A 21,004-nucleotide genomic window follows, 5' to 3' on the forward strand; every position below is an offset into this window, starting at 1 on the left:
ATTAGACTGACACAGCTGTCATAGTCATTGAGAGAGAGCTCAAATCGCTGCAGCCAAAATGTTTGTTTCCTCTCACTCAACACACATAGTTTGGCAGATGGTTTCAGGAGTAAATAGTATAAATACATAACATTCACTCTTTAACTACAATCTCTGTGTATATTTCCCAGACCACATACTTGGTGGTGGTAGTGCAAACTTATTATTTGTTTTAATTCATCAAATTTACCTTCATAGGCCTGTCACTGTTTGCAAAGTTATTAATAATGAATAGTGACTCCTGGAACCTCGATCCTCCATTTAGTGCCACATCTGCTATTAACTGGCTCACTGCAATTATTATCTGTTGGAAAAGGGACAGGTTCTCATCCATATGCTTTGTTGTCACAATTGTATAAAAAGATGTTTGTGAGTCAAAAATCTTTCAAACAGAATGAATACAATTAATCGTAACTAGGGCTCAGTGTCTGCGACCGCCGTGACTTCTGCAGCAGACAGTGTGGCTGACCCCAGGACTGCCCAAGCAGCTGGCCCTGGAGCCAGATGCACCAGCCGCTGCTGGAGAGGCCCGGGACCAGCTGCACCGGCTGCTGCTCTGGGCAGCTGGCCCCGGGGACCGCCTGAGCAGCGGCCAATGTGGGTGGCCCAGGAGACCACCTGAACAGTGGTCCTGGGGGCGGCGGGAGAAGCCGCAGCTCGGTGGCTCCTGGCAGCAGTCCTGGGGTGGCTGGAGCAGCGGCTGGCCCCCCATAGCTTCCCCCCTGGCGGTGGCCTGAGTGGCAGCAGGTCCCCCAGCAGCTGGTGCTGTGGGCCCCCCCAAGGCTGCCTTCCCACAGCTGGTGCCATGGGCCACCAGGGCTCCACCCCCCACCCTCCAAGATTCAGTCAGGGTTATTTGTGGAATAAGTCATGGGCAGCTCACGGACTGTGTTTCTTTGTTTCTTGCCCGTGACCTGTTCATTACTTTTATTTAAAATACTCATGATTAAATCATAACCTTAACCATAACCGGTCTCATTTCCTTGTTTACTCTTCAAAATCTGATGATCATTACACCACAGGACATAGTTCTGCTCTCAGTGTGCCACATTTTTAGGACGAGGATTAGGACTAGAACAGACAACAAATCCTGGGGCTGTAGCTATTAGATGCTATGTTATATTTATCTCTTTTGTGATTTATAACAGCTTGTAGCCCATCTGCTATTCTGGCTGCTTTTATCATGACTGAAAACAACAATACAACAAAAGCCAGAAACAACCCCCCAGAAGAATTCCTCCCCCAATCCAACAGGCAGGACTTTTCCCACCTGACCATGGACAATCACCCCCGTTCTCTTCACTCATCTCTTGGCAAAGAGGCGAGCCTTGTAAGCATACTCTGAAAATCAATAATCTCTGACTCTAACAGCAAACGTATTTCATCCATAAGGACCCTGGGCCAAATCCTGAAATCACGACTTAGACCAAACTCCCAGGGAAATCACTGGAATCAATGGGATTTCTGACCAGATAAGGACTGCAAGATTTAGCCTGCTTAAAGAAAGTCAAACTCCTTCTCAGACTCCCTGAAGAACAGGACAGGCTGAGGTTGATAAATCCCCATAATACCCAGGAGTTCTGGGTTCTACTCCTGGCCCTGCCTGTTGAGTGACCATGGGCAAGTCACTGCCCTGCTTGGTGCCTCACTTTCCCCAGCTGTAAAATGGGGAGGCACGACACTGACCTCCTTTGTAAAGTGCTTTGAGATCTGCTGATGACAAGCGCTGGATGACAGCTAGGTCCTAAGTGTAAATATTTTAATCTGTCATGCTGAAGCTCAGAGTCATGCTGGACACATTCTCTGTCTTTGCAGGATTGACCTGGAGATTAAGCATTGAGGTGCACCTCTGTGCAGCAGTTCACCTTTCACTGACCTGCAGGTGTGTTCTCAGAAAGGTTTTCCTTTTAGTGAATTCAAAGTTGTTCCTCATCAAAAGATACAGGAGTGCCGATGCTTCATTCCTGGTGGAGGCTAGCTTCGAGGTGCAGCACTTCAGGACCTCATAGCACAAGGCTGCACACATGGTCACCCTTCCTTTGAAAAATGCTGAGGGAAACTTAACAAGAAGTGTGCCAATGTTAAAAAAAACACCCCTGTGAAACACACCCAGTACACACACACATACACATGTGCACACGCAGGCCCATGCTTTGTCTTCACATCTGAATGCAAATGGGCCTAGATTGGTGTTTGGCTTCTATAAATACTCGTGGGAATGAATTTCAGGGGCTTATTTTTAATTGCTGAATGTTTATAGAATGCCCTGACTTTGTGTGGAACCCTGAAGACACACAAATGAGACACATCCTGTCCTAGAGAGCTTGAAATCTCCATCAGATCCCCCCAAACGGAGCTAGCAGGCAAAGGAAGCAGTAGGCAAGGGAAGGATGAGGGTTAAAACAAACACAGACTGTTCTCCTGAGGAAGAAGTATATCTCCTCAGATATTTTCTACACTGAGAATGAGGTGGAGCAGCAGGAGAGGAATAGCAGCAGCTAGGACATTTGTAATCCAAGCAAATCTCTAAATAAGAGTGAATTGTGGCTGAAGCCTTCTCTGCTGGCTGCCAGGAGTTGCAATCTGCTTCTTCCCAGAACTCACTGGGCCTGATGGTGAGACCAGGGTCGCAGCAGGGAAATGACCTGGAAGAAGGACAGGGGGAAGGGGGATGCATGCTACCTTCCAGCCCGCCACAAGGAAACCGCAACAGGGCAGCTTCAGAGACGAGGCGAGCTCGGGGGTGGCACAAGGATCTTCCTCGTGCAAATGGTGAGGGCTAGTCAGTCACTGAGGAGTGGGCAGGATTTGTCTGTGGGCCTGGAACACGCACAAATGCTTAGCGTATGCCTACCCTGCAATCAAAAACCAGCCTCACAGCCACAGCTGGCCTGGGTCAGCTGACTTGGGCTCAGGCTGCAGGGCTAAAACGTGCAGAGTAGATGTTCAGGCCTGGAGACCCCATGAGAGGGGAGGCTCCCAGAGCCTGGGCTCCAGCCTGAGCCCGAATGTCTACTCTGCAATTCTTAGCCCCACAGCCTGGGCTCCGAGACTCCTTGCGGGGCGGTTTCCACTGCAGTGTAGCCGTATTCTCAGGGGGCGTCGTTCCCCCAGACATCACGGAGACGTTAAACGCTGCTGTATTAGGCGACAAAGCGTCAGGGGGTTTGCCCAGCGAGGGTGCATCTACGGAGCAGCCGGGCGGTGCAGCTCACGGGCTAGCCACCTGAGTCTACTCCCCAAGGATCAGGCGGGGCTGTACTCGGGCGGGTCGCCTGAGCCTCCACCCATGCCACTACAGCCACACTGCTACCTTTAATGCCGAGCTAGTGCGTGTCCATCTGGGTAGCGCCCGCCCGGCTCTTCTGTAGATGCACCCTGCGTTGCCGTCGGCCTGAGCCTTTTCAGCAGCTGACTCACCACCTCAGGCCGAGTGCCCCGGCTCACGCCAATTCAGGGGAATGCCACGGACTCGTCTCTTCCCTTGCTCTTCCTGGCAGAGGAAGAGGGGACACCCTGGGGTGTGCGGGTGGATCCGAGCAGAGTAGTTTGCTGAAGGGATGGGGACTTGTGAGCTCTGTTAAAGGCTGTATTCGGTGGCCAGAATACTGGGCAGACATTTTGAAAATGTCCATGAGGAAATGAACTGGGGGGATGTCGCTGTGGTGCTCTAGGCTTTCTGCCGCCACATGATTTCTGAGCAACTTGCTCAGCTTACAAGAGGAGGTTTGATTTATTTTGTAGTTTGATCAAGTAAATGGTAATATCAGCACCACCAGGGACTGCGACTGCCTCGTAGCATTATTTGTCAAAGAAGAGTCAACAGCTGAAAGATCAAATATTTTCTACTCTACGACAGACTGAACCATTGGTAGGGGAGCTCTGACCTCCTATGCACGGGGCAGATCTCTTCCGTTGAGTTGGTAACACAAATAATAATTATAGTAGCTTATAGTCAGCGAGACAGCAAATAAGCCTTATATTCATTGTCTTTGGCCAAAATCAACATTTTAAGGAAAAAAAATTGGGAAGAAGAGAAAAAACACACCCGTGTAACAGCAAAGAACTAACAAAGTGTGTACACAAGAAACCAACGGTTAAAGATTAACTGCTGCTTAGGTAGCATTGCCCTCTTCCACTACCAAAGGCAGGAGATCAACCACAGTTCAAGCATTTCTACTAGGCAGTTCCCCTACGATCAAGTTAAGTCAACAGCGGGATGAGAGGATTAGTGGGTGATGTATTTATATTAGGAATTGATTCTGGCCCACAGGCATGGCGTTATTCCACACACAACCCTGAGACCTGCAGGAATGTGTAGTCTTTGGCTGACACAGAAAGTTTAGGTTTCAGAGTAGCAGCCATGTTAGTCTGTATCCGCAAAAAGAAAAGGAGGACTTGTGGCACCTTAGAGACTAACAAATTTATTTGAACATAAGCTTTCGTGAGCTACAGCTCACTTCATCGGATTTAGAGTTTAGAGTCTTTTCCATGTCTATAATACTCGCCAGTCACTCCTCCAGCATGTCAGATGTGGGAAGGCAGCTCTCTGTCATACAAAGAGAACCCATTCCCCCCAGAAAGGGGGTAACTTGGCTGTTCCCATCTATGGGGCAGATCCTCAATGGGTGTAAATTGTCCTAGATCCACTGACTTCAGAGGCGCTGCTGCCCCAATGAGTTCGGAGTGCCTGTCGGCAGAGGGGCATCTAGATCCTCATGTCTGGAAGTGCTGAAGAAGTGCCACGGGGCCCCCAGCTCAGCATGCTTTGGGTCCAGTGGGGTTCTGCCTTGCAGCACACAGCTCATGGCGTCCCTGATGCCCCATAGAGGGACGTCTGAGCAACATCCATGGAGAAAGTGTCTCCATGCTGGGCCTGAATAGATGAGTAGCCCAAGGTGGCCTTAAAGTGGCCAGAGAATTTCCCCTGTGCTGTGGGAAAAGCCTCCTGTGCCAGCTGCCCCCACCTGGCATAAGGAGAGGGAGGAAGAGTGCCAGGCCAAGGGGTGAGAAAGATGGAGCCTGGGCATGGTGGAGTGGGTCTCTGCTTCTCCTGACTCTCCGCAGGCAGGAAGTTCTCAGGGACCTTTGCCAGTGACAAAAATTAAAGTTGCTCCCCTGCAGCTTTAAGTTACAGCAAGGAAGTAGGGATCTGCAAACAGCTCCCCTCATCCACCCTCTCAGCTCCACTTGGACATAGTAGAGAATCAAGCCTGTTGTGGATCAAGTAAATCAGCCCCTTAAAAGCCATGTTTCCTTCACTACCCTTCATTTTGGGACCACTCCCGAATAGGAGATGTGTGTTTTATGTCAGCATTCTCCCCAGCAACCTAGGGACTGGCAGCAACCAAGAGTATAAACAATTAAGAATAATTGATTTTTATTGAGTTTCCACTAAGGAAAGAAACAGAGCTGCTTCTTCCTCTTTTTTTAAACAACTAAGCACAGCGTGAGCTCAGTTTTCGCACACCAATTCTGTTCTCTGTCTCTTCCCTGTCACGTTGCCCAGTTGAGTTTAGTATAGCGGGGAAGACTTTTGAGACAAGCAGTAAAATGTATCTAGTATGGGTGAAATTAAAAAGATTTTTCTCCTAACTACTACCTTTACAAACTCACCATGACAGGAGGCTCTTTCCTGCTTCATTACCATTATCTCTGCACTAGAGGAAGTGTGAAAGTAGGAGGGAACATACACATCCAACTTGCAGCAGAGCTACAACCAATGGAATGGACACCGTAGCGGGAAAAAAGTTACTGGTGATGGTGCGCAAACCAAAAACAACATGCTGGGACTTTCAGATCCCATAACAAGTTTGCAAACATAAAAGCCAACTTTGTACCCGTCTTTGAGAGACAATTGCCCTGGCCACTTTATAGTCACTCTGCAGTTAGAAATGACCTTTAAAGTCTAACAGAGGTAGAAGAAGGATGCTTGAACCCATGTGAGTACAGCTAGCAGAGAAAACACTTCCTTGCAGATACTATCTACTGGGCCTGTATCTCATTTTACAGAAGAAACATATCTCAGGGGAAATGAGAAAACTTCAGTAAAATAATTTTGCAAGTCTCTGAAAATATATCAGCCAAATTCAGAGCTGCTGTAGATGGTCAAGACTCCACTGAAGTCAACAAGTTGCTCTCATGGACACAAGCAAGGAACTTGGCCCACCGTAGTTTTCACTTTGCTTTGGAACCCATGGGCATAAGGCCTTAGCTCTGGGGAAAGTCTCCAGGAGCTCAGGGTTTTGGAATCTCGTCAGGAGATCCAGTAGGGCAGGTGTGGATTTGCCTGTTCATTTGAACTGCATAACAATTGGCTGGGAAGGGAGGAAGTTGCTGTGTTCAAACACAACCTTGGGCTGCTTTTGTGCAAAACAGAACTATTGGAATGTTGAAAAAGCTGCCGGAGAAAGTGAGCGTGATGCTACCTCCCATAGATGCAGCAGGTCCTGAGTGCTAGACCCACCCCTGCGGATAACTCATTTTAACGCTGCCTGTTGGCGCAAATGCTTCAAGGAAGAGCAACGTTTTGGTGGGACTGATGGAGATCTCTTACAGGACCCAGGGAACACCGCAGAGGTCAATGGAGTTACTTCTGACCCACACTTGTGCACATTCAGTCAGAGTCAGGACAGCCTCTTTAGCTCCTGGTGATGTCCCTGTTATTTTACCCAGCCCTGATGAGTGTCCGTACATTGCTGACCGCTGTTTAAAGTTAGATGACTTCATCTGGCCTTGCTGTTCCATTAGTTAAGAATCTCTATTTTAAAGGTTCCCCCAAGCAGTGCAGGCCAGCAGTGAAGGTTGCGGTAGGGCCATCCCCTCCTGCCCCCCGACCTGTATGAATTCTAACCGGAACCTTTAAAGCTGCCCCACCTACCCAGAGACATCTCGTAAGCGTCAGTAGGGGCGGGAGGCACCATGTAAAGGTTCGAGGGCACAGGACTGCCTCACGCGTCACCTCTGCACCTACCTTGCTAATGAAAGCTCTCAGGGAAGCGAAGACGTGCTTCAGAGCTGCTTCTGACTGCCCGTTTTTGAGGAAGGCGAGATGAATATCAAAAACCTTTTTCATAAGTGGATTATGGCCGTCGTTGTTTAAGAGCTGATTCTGGAAAGCAAGGAGAGAATTCATTCTGCAGAAATACCCAGCGTGTGTGCCTCAAAAAAACAGTTCCCTACCTTTCATAATGGTTGTTCTTCGAGATGTGTTGCTCATGTCCATTCCTTTCTAGGTGTGTGCACGCCCACGTGTGCAGCCGTCAGAGATTTTTGCCTTAGCGGTGTCCATAGGGTTGGCTGTTGAGCCCTCTGGAGGGCCATGCTCATCCGTTGGTATATTAGGCGCCGCCAACCCTACACCCTCTCAGTTCCTTCTTGCTGGCAACTCCGACTGAGGGGCAGGAGGGCAGGTAATGGAATGGACATGAGCAACACATCTCGAAGAACAACAGTTACAGAAGTTAGGTAACTGTTTTTTCTTCTTCGAGTGCTTGCTCATGTCGATTCCATTCTAGGTGACTCACAAGCAGTATCTACAGAGGTGATAGAAGTTCCTTAGAAGTTTTTAAGGTCAGGCTTGACAAAGCCCTGGCTGGGATGATTTAGTTGGGGATTGGTCCTGCTTTGAGCAGGGGGTGGGACTAGATGACCTCCTGAGGTCCCTTCCAACCCTGATATTCTACGATTCTATGAGGTGGGCTCAGAGTTCATGGTCTTGCAGCTTGCAGCACTGCTCTGCCAAAGACAGCATCCTCTCGAGCTTGCTAGGTAAGCATGTAATGAGATGTAAAGGTGTGGATGGAGGACGAGGTAGCGGCCCTGCAGATATCCTGAATCAGCACCTGGGCCAGGTACCGTTCTTCCTGTCTGCCACCATAAAGAACAACTGTGTCGACTTGTGAAATGGCTTAGTTCTGTCAATGTAGAAGGAAAGCGCCCTCCTGACGTCCAGGGCGTGCAACTTGTGCTCCTCTTCCAATTTATGAGGCTTTGGAAAGAAGACAGGTAAGCATACATCCTGACCTGTATGAAACTGTGAAACTACCTTGGGCAGAAATGCTGGATGTGGCCGCAGCTGGACCTTGTCCTTGTAGAACACCATGTAGGGTGGCTCCGAAGTAGTGCCCTGATCTCAGAGATCCTGTGGGCAGATGTTATCGCAACCAGGGACAAAACCTTCCAGGAGACAAGAAGAGAGCAGGGAGCCTGAGGTTTGAAGGGGGGACCCATGAGCCTTGACAGCACAAGGTTGAGTCCCAGGGGAGGGATGGGATCCCTGATGTACAGGTAGAGACTCTCCAGACCTTTCAAAAACCATCATGTCATGCGCGAAGACTGACCTGCCCTGGAGCAGAGGGTGGAAGGCCAAAAGAGCGGCCAAGTGGACTTTGATTGAAGACAGGGACAACCCCTGGAGCTTGAGGTGCAGAAGATAATCTAGGATTGCCTGCAGTGAGGCCTGCTCGGCCCGGATACCCTGGTCCAAGGTCCAGCATGTGAACCTTTTCCACTTGGCCAGGTAGGTCACTCTGGTGGAGGGTTTTCTGCTACCCAACAAGATCAGTCAGACACAGGCCGCTGAAGTAGAAGAACTGGTAACCCCTGCTAGGCAAGGGAAAGGCGCTCCGACTAGCCACCACGGGCGGTAAGAAGGAACTGAGAGGGCGTAGAGCCAGTGGCACCTAATATACCAACGCATGAGCACGGCACTCCAGGGGGCGCCACAGCCAACCCTACAGATACAGTTACACCAAAAACCTCTGGTGGCTGCGCACATGGGCATGCGCACACCTAGAATGGAATCGACATGCGCAAGCACTCGAAGGAGGACTGTAAGTGACTGGGATACCCATGCCTAACAGAATATGCTATTTCTTAAGCCAGACAAATAGCAGCTCTACAGTGACTTGGGTAAATAGGTACAGACAAATGATGGTAGAAAAACGGGAAGTCCCCCTAAAGCTATATTATTTGGTCAGAGATTTTGTTTTCTACACTAGATAAAAAGTCAAATGATATTACCACATTTGCAGAAGTCACTTCAAAAGCTGAACCACTTATCTGTTATGTCTCTCACCACACCTCTTAAAAAAATAACAAGCTTGTATCACAGACATCCTGGTACAGTTGTGTAGCACTTTTTACATGGGCTAGGATCTGGCCCCAGAGAAGTATTTGACCAACTACACAAAGCATAGGCAATACTCTGTGTGAGTTCTTGGCTTTTACTATTTGTTTGAATTCCTAAACATGTCTACTAGCCGGATACATTTACTCACTTTATTGAACTAGCTCTGTCAATAAAAGTATAAATGCTTAAGACTCAGCTTGGGTTTTCCTTCTTTGCGGTACGTCTTTATGATCGTGAGCAGAAAGGAAAAGCACATTTACATGTGAGAGCGTTCAGTCTAACGCAAGGTTTTCAAACTGACACTGTTTTGGGGGTCTGCAATACACCAAAGGACAATGCTGATTTCAATGCTCACCTTGAAACACTGGATGAAAAAAGAAATGGTGTCCAGGACTGTTAGGGAAACTTCTGTGGCCGTATTGCCTTCTAGTAAGGCCTGGTGCACAATGTCTGCTTCTGAAGTGCCAGCATCTGGGAGCAGGAAGTAAAGGAAAGTGATGGAACCCTCCAGAACAACATACAAGTGTGGAGCTCAGGCACACACAGGGTTATAACTCCAGCCCTCCTGAGACCTAAATGCAGCAGGTACTCACCTTACCCACAGCAGGCCAGGGCAGCTTCATCACCACACGGAGGGAAGTTTGTGAGTGGCCTCTTGCCACTTCCCCCAGCACTTCCCGTCCAACAGCTGCCTCTCCAAGCTGGATTCCTGGCGCAGAAGTGGGGCAGGCTCTCTCATTGGGGAGGGGTGAAGTTCACCCACATGAAGAAGGGCCAATACAAGGCCTGTACCCCACTTAAATCCCACGTAAGCCCCATTGGCATTGGCCTTGTGCTGGGGATCTGCACGGGGCGAATGGCCAAACGCCATGCAGGATGCAGCATTCCTGCCTGTTCCGCTCACTGACACCAGAGCACCGCCTGTCCCTACTGGCAACCAGGAAGCGGAAGCGAGACTGGAAGAGGAAAATTCCATCTACAGACTAAACAGGGGTGATTTTTAACACACCCTTTGGCCTGAAGCCCCTGCCACTCCCCGCAGTTCGAAGGGCTGCAGGGAAGCGAGGGGGATCAGTGGAAAGATGCAAAGCCAAGCAGCCTGACGCAACAAAAGGGAAGGGACGTCACAAGTGGCAGCATGCAATCGTCTAATACGATCAACCGACGTCACCAGCTCCGTCTCTGTACATACTGTGATTGAGCGTAAATGAACTTTCCAAGCTGGTCAGGTGCTGTAGCCGGGCCTGCATGAGGCCAGCCCTGCTGCGAAGGGCAGGCATTGTCTGTGACTTCCTGTCAACTCCAACATGCTTTGATAACCAGGCATCGTGAACCCTGAAAGGAGAACCCAAGATGCAGACTGGGATGGGCCAGTGGCACTGGGCTGGCATCATTACCATTGGAGTGTGAAGCAGGGAGACCTGAGTCCAATCTGCTTGTCAAGCTCATGCCAACACACAGGAGGGCTTAAAGTGGCACCTGGGGCAGGCAACAAAAAAACCAACAGGGATGGCCTGTCCCTGCTTGCCCAATGGAGCACTGTGCCAAGTAGCCCCACCGGCAGGTGTGTCCCTAAAACTAGAGAATAACCAGCTTTGCAGCACCTCCGAGCATCAGGTCCAGAGCCAGATGTGTGAACTGAGAACCACCACTTGTATTTCAAAGCTTGCAGCTTCACTCTAGCAGAAATCTATAAAAATAAATCTCAGCCAAGGGCTGGAAGGATCAGACAAACGGCTGGGAAGTTGAGCTTTACCAGTGAGAGATGAAGTTGCCCGCTGCTGAGCCGGAGGAAAGGTGAGACCACTGAGAGAAGTGTAGCTTCCCTTCTCTGCTAAAAGCGGAAGGAAGCCCCCCACTTCCTCTCCCTGGACAGGGTGAGCAGGGCTCTCCAACAGCTCCCTCTCCGCACTGGACATGAGTGCTCCCCTGTTCATTCTCATGTAGCCACCATGGGGCAGGTGGCATGGGGGAAGAAACCACTAGCAAAAAGAGAACTATACCTGGCTATATTTCTCTTCCCTGCGTATCTGAAGTGGAATAAACAGACTCTAGAAAGAAAAACATTGTAAATGTCAGGAAGGATACCGAGCTGTTTCACTTTAACCAGTACATGTCTGCGTGCGTGGGTTTGGGTGTCTGTATTTTAAACCTGTGCTCAGCATGTAGGTGCTCAGCATGTAGGCCCTCAGCCCCTCCAAACACACTCCTATCTACTCACCCATCTGTGCCGCCAGACACAATAGAAAGCGAGACCGTGCTGGTATTTCCAGGGCCTTTGATGCGATCACCTTCTCTGCTCTTATGCAATGGAACGCTCTTCGCACAGAATCAGTGCTGATCACAGTCAGCTTGCCAGCCTGGCCTCACGGGGCTACCTGTTACCCTACAGTCTGCAATGGCTGATCCTAGATCATTCCTCATGTGATGCAATATTATACCAAAAGACTTTTCTACCTCCTGGTAAGCTGCATCTTGTGTGGAACGGAGCAGCATGTACCGTGTGCAGTGCATGGAGGGATGGTTTCATTTTACCTACCTATGTTATATAACAAACGTATCATGCACACTTCGAAGCATAGATACAATCTCCTGATACTTACTCCAGAAGTACGAGGACATTTATCAGCTCATGGGGTGATATTTTGTTCCAATAGGCGAGAAGTGTATCTGAAAATGAAACAAACCCGCTAAGAATGTATAACATTTAAGACCGTCACAGGGGGTCTTTGCAGGCTAAATCAGCCTGTGACCAGTGGCCCATGGAAATCTATCTTTGCAGCCACACAACCATGTGTTTTTTCATACTGGCCATTTGATTCTTTACCTCCCTGGAGGCCTTTGCCCAAGCCTGCTCGTCCAATGCAATGGGGCAGGAAGCTGCAGTGAACGTGTTTCCAGCCGTGGAGGGGAACAGCCCCTCAGCTGCCCTCCTCCTGCAGTCAGGGTCAGACGCTCCCCTTCCCCACAGATGGATTTTTGAAAATGATGAAATAAGACAGAGCAGAGCAAGTCTGGGATCTGCCTGTCTCCCCAGTCATGGATGTGGTACCCGCAGGCTCGTCTTCTTTCCTGTGATGGGAGCTCCTCTACCTAACCAAGCTCCTGCTGGGATCCCTCTGCTCCCCCCTCAACTCAGCAGTGTGGGAAGGGCTGGAGTTCGCAGCCCTTGATTCTAGTCCTAGGCCTCGGCAGCCCCAGCTGACTGTGGGAGACAGCTGGGCTTAGCAAGGGGAGGTGCAGCCCTCCCCACAGAAATGAGTTCACTTACTGTACATTTCTGGTAACACGAGGGCCAGCCAATGAAAACAGAGGGCGCATAACTTCTGTGATGCCCCAACGCACCCTGCTACAATATACGGTATGGAGACCATCCGACCAACGGTGCTTTACCAGACGCTGGGCCCATGCTGGTGTCTGAGTGGCACAACCTTGGGTGGAGGGCGAAGAGAGTGTCTAACTCCCAGCAGCCTCTCTAGGGCTACCTGTGGGCAGCACTGCAGAATCTCCAAGATCTCTGCAGCACTGGGGGCGCCCCCTCCTGCCCCCCACACCGGGGCCTGTCAGGTGAGGAAGTGTATGGCTGCTTCTGGTGGCCCTGCATTGCCTCTGTGCTGGGGGAGATCCCCTCGCCTTTACGGCTGCTACACGCCATGGCATACAGGGGCTGTGGTAGGGAGCAGACCCATCTCCCTAAGCACACAGTTCGGTGAGTGTCACTAACCTTCAGAGACCATTTTAATGACGTAGAGGTAGCACATTAGGAGACTCCTGATCTCATACTGGTCCAGCCTACTGTGATGGGACACGTTACTCCTCGTGGAACTTCTCCGGCTCTAATTACCACAAAAATACATGTTAGAAAACCATCCTGCAGCACAGAGAGCCGGGTCCCTGCTTTGAATGTAGCCTAGGCTGCCCCGACCCGAGGCTGCTTCCACCTGATGGCTAACTGGTGGCCAAGGTGAAATATGCTGGTGGCTGCAATCTGCGTGTGAGGGGCGGGATGTTCCCATGTCACCCAAGCCACTGTGAGAACGGGCAGGAACTGGTACTTGCCGGGGTCTCGGCTGACTGAAGGGGAATGACGAGTGAACGATCCCTGCCATGGACCGAGTGCAGAATGGAACTGCACACACCCTCTCAGCTCCCTGGGCCAGTCAGTTCTGGCTGAAGCTCCACACAGGGGTTTTTTTGGTTTGTTTTTTTTTAGCTGAGCCCCAGGCTCATAAAGAATGGACAGAAATTTTTAGTTTCTGATTGATTCTGGAACAGGCTAGGGACATGAGTCACTGCACAACACAGAATGAGCATCACGCTGTTCGTATGTGCCAAATTCAACCTACTAAATCTGCACACCACTCAGTGCTGGAAAACAGGAGGTGCACAGATGGCATCAGAGAACATTCCACATACTATACCATGTAGCTCTAAAGACATGCACCTTTGTTGCTGGAAAACTGAACCCTGGTACATCACTTCTATTAACAGAGAACTATTTTTTGGGTACTCTGAAAAACAAAGAGGACTCCTGGCTAACAAGGGTCCCTCGAGAAGAACTGTGCGAATACCAACACTACTTGCTGCAAAACAGAGTTAGATGTTCTCTCCAATGGAACTTATGCACAAGCGTAATACTTGGCTGACTAGGAATGGTTCAGTGCTCAAGTACTTGACAGAACTGGGGCTTCAGGGCTCTTGGTGGGGATACTGGACCTTCACCAGGCCCCGCCTCTCCCACCGAGAAGCTCTGCAGACTCCCTTCTGAGTATGCACGAGTAGAACCGGTGGCAGCTCCGAGAACTCGCTCCTGTTGCCTTTTTAGTCACAGAGGCCTGTATTTTTAAAAGAGCACGTAGCAATTCCGTGTCTGCCCCAGGTACATGTGCAAATGCCTGCTGGTCACAGGAAAGCTGGGACAAATCCCCAGTCTCTGTGCATGCAACTTGGGCTCAGGCAGGGAACTTGCATTCTTAAAATTTGGGGCCACATTCTTCCCTGGGTCATTTGACCAACGTTATTTCCCGCAAAGTGAGGTGGTGGCTGCTTTTTAAACAGAGCTGCTTTTCCTACAGCTGTGTCCTCTCAGCGTCTTCTCCCCTGAAAGTGACGATCGTTGGCAGGCAAACACCACAGTGCTCTGCTTTCAGTCCACATACAGAACTCATCAGGCCTTGGTCAAATGTGCAATGACCCACGGAAGTCAATGAGGATGTGTTTGTGCATGTGGACAGCCAATGTTTCTACTCAGGGAGTAGAAACATTCCCTATGAATTCTGACTTTGACCTTTTATAAATCATTCACTGTATTTTAGATATATAGATTAAGGCACAATTAGATCATCTAGTCTGACCTCTATAAAACACAAGTATCATTTTCTGTTTGCTTTAAAACTGGTTTGCAAGAGAATGATCAACATGGTGATTTTTTTTTTTTTGAACAGCCCAAATGTGCTATTGCTTTCTGTCATCCCACATGCATTACGTTTTCCCCGGTGTCAGGAGAACCTGTTGCCCCTTCCGAACTCAGAGATCCTTTCGAGTCCTCCCTTTTCATACTGTGGCCGTTTGGAAGTGCTGTACCATAGCCTAAAGAAAAAGAACAAACCCACAAAGGCACCGTTAGCGACTACATATCGCTGGGAAGGGGCTTCATGAAAGATGCCCGCGGATGGATACATGACTGGCAGAGAACAAATGGCACGTATCTGAGTGCCCCTGGAGCAACGACTAATCCAGAAAGAATTGAGAAGGGTCAGGCAGAGTGTCCACAAAGACTTACAAACCTTTAAGCAGTTGTTTAACAGAATAGTAGTGTCATGTTCTGGCCCAGCTTCCGTTCCACTTACTCGCACTGAGTAACGCGTTACTCCACTGGTAGTCCCATGGATTTCAGTGTGAGTAAGGGTGTCAGACTCTTCTGGCAATTGATTTGATAACTGTTTAATATTAACAATGGCTCAGTTCCACCAGCCCTTTCTCAGCTCCCGCTGAATTTATCTGGACTGCAGAGTTTGGCGGACCACCTATCTCCTGAGCATAATGAGGGAAATCTATTCTTTTAATACTTCTCGTGGCTTCCCCCCAAGAACAAAGTCGTTTATAAACATTTAAGAAAAGTTTCCATCTAGCAATAATCACCCGTTGGAGTAATCTCATTGGTTACGATACCGACGCTTAGGACACTGCGGGTATGTCTACACTGCAACTCAAGAGGCGATCCCAGCCCCAAGAGGCAGACCTGCACTAGCTCTAATCTAGCTAGAAGAGCTGAAAAGGGCAGGGAAGCCATGGCAATACTTCAGGCCTTCAGGGAGGGCTGTACAAATCCGCTGGGACCCTAAGTGTACGTACACACACACACACCCACCCACCCACGTTGTTTGCCTGTGCCGAAGCCTGCATCGCCGGGTCTTCACTGCTACTTTTAGCTATGCTAACTAGACTGAATTTAGGGTGGGTATGTGTCCGTGAGCTCCATGCATCCCACCTCTGACCACTGCATAGACAGACCCTTGCTACCACGAGCAGTCCTACTGATTTCAACAGAGTTATTCCGTCAAAGCACGGCCAAATCTAGCCCTTGGTAACCTTAAGGACACAAAGTCCCTCCCAAAGGGTGGGCATACAATTGTTCTGGGCAAGGAATGGAGCAGAATTCTGCCACTTTTAATCACTTAAAACTCTGGCCCATTGAAGATGAAGAGGACAGCCCACATTTGAGTAATTGTTCTCCTGTCTCCTTCCTTTCCTTGCTGTGCATTTGGAAGAAAACAAGGAAAGTGCTGTTTGGTTCCACCAGCTGCTTTTAGTTGGTGCTAGTGATACTTTAATTACACTTTAAATAACTCATTTACCTGTATCTTTCTCCACAATTAGACTCGATCTATTTGAAGGGGATGTAAAATTACACAAAAACTCCTCTCTGGATGCCTGCAAAACAACAGGAGATGTGTGTGATGGAAAAGCAATGTCAAAGTAGAACAGTGATTACCAACTAGATCAGTGCTGAAAATGTGGACTGAAAAATATCTAGTGTGACTAAAAAGAAAAAAAAAAATCTCCTCACTCACTTCTGCCAGGAGGATGAAAACACTTGCAGAGCTGTTCAAAGACTAGTAAAACATTTTAACAAAAGTTTTGTCAAATTTTTTCTCCCCAAGATTTCTGTTGAAATGTTGACCAGCTCTAAAAATTTGATATTTTACTTGCCAGTCTAAAAAAATTACTTGCCCTGAATAACTGGGCAGGGACAATTTGCAAGGCTGAGCTCATCCTGGGGCCAAACTCAGATATGGATATACAACTCCCATTGTAAATCCACGTCTGCGCGAGAGCAGGACATGGTTTTACATTAACACATGGCGACAACCCACTTTCCTCAAGCGTAGGGTAGATCTCAAAAGAATGTTATAAACTGCAAATGAAAGGGCGAAGCAATCTCACCTAGCAGTGCAGAGAGATTGATATCGGAGTAGAAAAGGAATGTGAAATGAACAAAACAAGCGAGATCAAACTGGGCTACGGAAAAGAGAGTGCAGTTATTTGTTTATAAAGCAAAACGGAGCAGGCTACCGGCAAAACATACTAAAAACTGCAGGTAGGGTGACAGAGCTAACGGAACGGTGGGGTTGGTCCCCGTGGGAAGACCAGGCCCGGTGCTCTTGCGTCAGGGCAGGTGAGCCCAATGGAGCCAGTTCAAGGGGGCAGGGCTACCCCTGGGACTAGAAAGGCCTGCTGGAGGCCAAGAGGAGGAAGAGTGGCTGGGGTAGGTTGTGCCGGGGGAGCGGAACCACAAAGGAGTGGCGCTAACTCTGGTGGTGGGTTCCTGGGACAAGAGACCAGGGGCCCAAGGAGGTGGCTCTGGGGCCGGTGTTCCAGAAGAGAAGCAAAGATGGCTGAGAGCAGAGAACTGGCAGTAAAGCTGAAAGAGCAGGATTACCACAGACCCCTGGGAGGGGAGGCTGCGAAACACTAGGACAAAAGGCAAGCCAAGGAACTGTTTTTGTGTGGAGTGTGCTTATGTTCGGACAAATAAACCTACTTCAAGGAGACTGGTCTGGTGGCGAGTGCTTAAGCTAGGGAAAGCCCTGCTCTGTCACGTACGGTGGAGAATGGGAGAGCCTCAATCAGCCCTGAGACAAGGGGAGAGTGAGATGGATCTTTGGTGCCCAGTGAAGAGGGGGAACACAGGGACACTTGGATGGTGACTGCTCTATTTGAGCTAGAAATCCCGAGGAAGAGAACTGCCAATCCTCGGTGCAGGTAGCGTTACTCACAGAATTAGACATGGCCGTGCAGGAGTACAGGGTGTCCCGGCCAGCCACTCGCTGGATATTCTCTAGGAGCAGTGCAGCAAGTGGCAGATACAGCTGGGCTATTTTCGCCTGCTGGTTCTGAAAGACAATCAGTGCACAAACTGTTAAGATAACCACCAATCTCTTCAAATGTGGGTGACACAGTTAAGCTCCTCGGCTTCTCCATGATAATCCCTGCTGATTGCAATAGCCTAGAAAGAGTTAGCTACTGCTCCATCACTACCTTTAATATGTTAATTCGCACAACTCCCCTATGAGGCAGGAAATATTACTATCCCTCTTTTATAGATGGGGAACAGCAGGGCTAAGTGACACGCCCAACATCACACAGGAAGTATGTGGCAGAACAAGCAATTGAACCTTACTATCCTGAGTCTCCGGCTGCACCCTAAGCACTAGACCATCCTTCTTCTAAATAAGAGGCCTGATTTGCAAGAGCACTGAGTACCCAGTAAATGCCACTGAATTAACGAGTTGTGGCTTTTGTTCCCTTATCTTGCACTGAGAAGGGACAAGGATCTTTTCCTTAATCTCAATGATTATTACAACATGATTTGCCAACCACTGAGCACTGCAGCTAAGAGTTTCTAAACTACAGAAGTCAACAGAGATCAGTGAGAAGCAAAACAAACCTGATACCAAATGCTGACTATCTAATTCTCCCGAAAGAGAGAGGAGTTACGCTGGCAGAAATCCTGCATTTGAGAAATCAGTGACAGGAAAGTCATGGGGAAGATAGTTCCAACGTTTAAAAATGTTTTACCATAAAACCACTGGAGTAAGAAAGGCATCATGAACACAATGTAGGCATCTGAAACCAAACCTCACCCAAATCCTTTTATCTTACTGTGAGATCGACTAGTTAGAAAAACATCAAGCTATCTTAGAGTAATAGAGATTGGTTCTCTCCTCATATTACTGCATATTTAATACGAGGATGTTAAGTTAAATCATAGTCCAGTAAAGCACATGCTTAACTTTAGGTAGCCCATGGCTAATCACATGCTTAAGTACCTTGTTGAATCAAGGCCTTATCACCTTAATGCTCAATATGGCTAAAACCAATGGGAATAACTAACTGAAGATTAAGCTATTTCCATCTTAAACTTTCCCCACAACACAGTAAAGCTCCTGTCAATTATTCCGAATGGGTCTTTAAAAAGTAATAAAATACTAATGAACTCTGCAAAACCAAAAGTTTGTTGTGTGTCTTTGCATCGCACCCCAAGACACACTGAATCGTCAAAATAGTCATGCCTTACCTTGTGCTGGTATCTATTGTCAAACGCATGCTTTATTAACAGATTCTTTAACACAGTGATGGCTGTAAATCTGATCTCATAATTGTCCTGCAGAGCAAGAGCCGTTTCCCTCAGCAGCATCCCCACCAAGAAGTGATGCCTGCAATACTCATCGGTTAAATTGTATTCAAGATTTACATCTGCAACAAAACAGCAAAACACTGAGCAGTGCTCGCAATATTTTGTTTTAGAGAAAGAAAACACAATCATGATATATTCGTAACACAGATGCCGCCCTCTCTGTAAAGCATTCTAGGTTGGCGTGATTCAGGGACTATGAACAGCCCTGGAACTTTTGTAACCATTATTCAATGGAGCAACATTCTGATTAAGACTGAACTAACCACAGGTTTTGCCCACCGACTTCAATCACATTAAAGGTCACAGACACCCACTAGCTCCTCCTGTTTAGATTAAACATTGATATTGGCTTCTCTCTTTCATGACCATGTTTTGGCAGCGCCGGACCTAAAGGTCCTCAGAGAGCCTTATTAAATTTACCTCTCTAGGGTCAGCAGAGTTTTACGGAAGTCCTAGAATCACAGAGAACAGGGATGGAAGAGATTTGCTAAGACCCAGAGATACTTAGCACTTGGGGACTAGCCCACTTGAGGGGTTATCGTAATGACACAGCCTCTTTCGGGGGCTGTTTATGCTGCTGAGAACTAACAAGCAAGAGAGAAGCTCAAGCCCTGGAGTGAGTGCTACACTCTGCGGGCGATGGCTCATGGGTGGGGGAATGGGACACTTCATAGCCGTGATGCCTAGTTATAATAGGCCACTTGGCGCAGTGGCTTGGGAAGGAATCTGCACACTGAGTCCGGGCGCTGGTTTATTTTGCATCCGCAATGGCTGTACTGTCTCCTTCAGCCCTGGTCCGACAGCAAAGGAAAGGGTTAAAATACTCCGGAGTCCCAATATACAAGAGACAGCTTCTTGCGGCTCCTGTACAAGATCAAGCTGCAGGGAGAGCTAGAACATATGGGAGGCACTTGAGGACATATCTTCCCTGCCCATCCCCTGTCCTTGCTGCTGGTTTAGAACACCAGGCTTTTCAATATGCCCCCGAGGGCCTGGGGAGCTAACCGGGCAGGGGGTTTAATGCCCTGCTTGCCAGAAGCTGCGATGGCTTCACCTCCGCCAGCAGACATCCTTTGCTGTTCCCAACACACTGCCTCTGCAGCTCGGCCACCAAGGAGCAATGCAGCCCAGACTTTCACTGCTTCGGGTGGTTTAACTTCACCATGGCCAGCTCTTGTTGTGCTCTCCTCTAATGCTCGCACACACAGAGTTGGAATATCCCGCAAGCTCCCAGTCTGGTGGACATGACACAACGTGTGTGGCCTTTCCCCAGAGTGGACAGCCACCTTGTTCTTGGCTCAGATGCCTTTTGGACACTCCCGCAAGTGTGGAAGGCTCCCCTGATACACCTGGTTGGGCCTGGGGTGTCTAGACAGCTTTGAAAATCCCAGCCTAGGTTTTCCAACAACTGTATCATGCTGATTACAGAAACAATCGGTATTTTAAATTCTGCTGCTCCATATCATCCAATACACCGTTAACTGAACTGTGAATTCTTGATTAGGAGAAAACAGAAAGCAAGCTGGAGAAACTCTCTAGCATCGATTGTTAGTTGTTTTAGTAAAAGTCTGCGTCTAGCACACACCATGGTTATTTCAGTTAGCTGCGTGCAAGCAAGTGCGTTGATTTGAAGCTGTGTATTTAATTTGACATTAGATGATTCAATGATCCCAGTCAAACCTACCTACTGAAGTGAACCGTTCCACAGCAAATGAAAAAAAATCTAACTAATATGTAAAAAGAAAAGGAACAAATAAAAATACAGCAAAACTGAACAGTATTAAGTAATCCTGCCCTCAGCCTTGGGCAGGGGACAGTCTTGATGGTGTTGTTACTCACTGTTCGCACATTAACAACGAGGAGTCCGGTGGCACCTTAAAGGCTAACAGATTTATTTGGGCATAAGCTTTCGTGGATAAAAAACCCACTTCTTCATACATTGTAACTTCTGTTTCTACTAATCTATTGTTTAGCTGGCTGACAGCGACCTGCAGAAACTGGCCAGTGTTAGTTCTGATTACAACAGCAATGCCAAATTCTGATGAAACACAGATGTCTTTCAGGAAACCTACATGGGGAGGGAGGAGATGTGAAAACTGACTTCTCATTATCCCTACCCTGCGAAGCCACAG

At 48.5% G+C, this 21,004-nt stretch overlaps 1 protein-coding gene across 6 annotated transcripts in view; it reads right to left on the bottom strand.

Moving 5' to 3' along the window:
- Positions 1-21,004, bottom strand: part of DOCK11 (dedicator of cytokinesis 11) — a 132,753-nt gene that overhangs the window by 26,524 nt on the left and 85,225 nt on the right. For all 6 annotated transcript variants that reach the window (XR_007358430.2, XM_048864068.2, XM_048864067.2 and 3 more), the window contains exons 31-42: positions 18,753-18,931; positions 17,452-17,568; positions 16,030-16,105; positions 14,658-14,761; positions 12,897-13,008; positions 11,776-11,842; positions 11,176-11,223; positions 10,365-10,507; positions 9,528-9,643; positions 7,013-7,150; positions 1,916-2,098; positions 230-343 (exon numbers count right to left, since the gene is read on the bottom strand). Coding sequence is in view for 5 of the 6 variants with exons in the window: in XM_048864068.2 (XP_048720025.1) it covers positions 230-343; positions 1,916-2,098; positions 7,013-7,150; positions 9,528-9,643; positions 10,365-10,507; positions 11,176-11,223; positions 11,776-11,842; positions 12,897-13,008; positions 14,658-14,761; positions 16,030-16,105; positions 17,452-17,568; positions 18,753-18,931 (1,397 nt within the window). In the remaining variant the exon portion in view is untranslated. The remainder of the gene's footprint in view (positions 1-229; positions 344-1,915; positions 2,099-7,012; positions 7,151-9,527; positions 9,644-10,364; positions 10,508-11,175; positions 11,224-11,775; positions 11,843-12,896; positions 13,009-14,657; positions 14,762-16,029; positions 16,106-17,451; positions 17,569-18,752; positions 18,932-21,004) is intronic.

Source organism: Caretta caretta, chromosome 9 (assembly GCF_965140235.1).
Source record: "Caretta caretta isolate rCarCar2 chromosome 9, rCarCar1.hap1, whole genome shotgun sequence".
In the NCBI taxonomy this organism is placed as follows: domain Eukaryota; kingdom Metazoa; phylum Chordata; order Testudines; family Cheloniidae; genus Caretta; species Caretta caretta.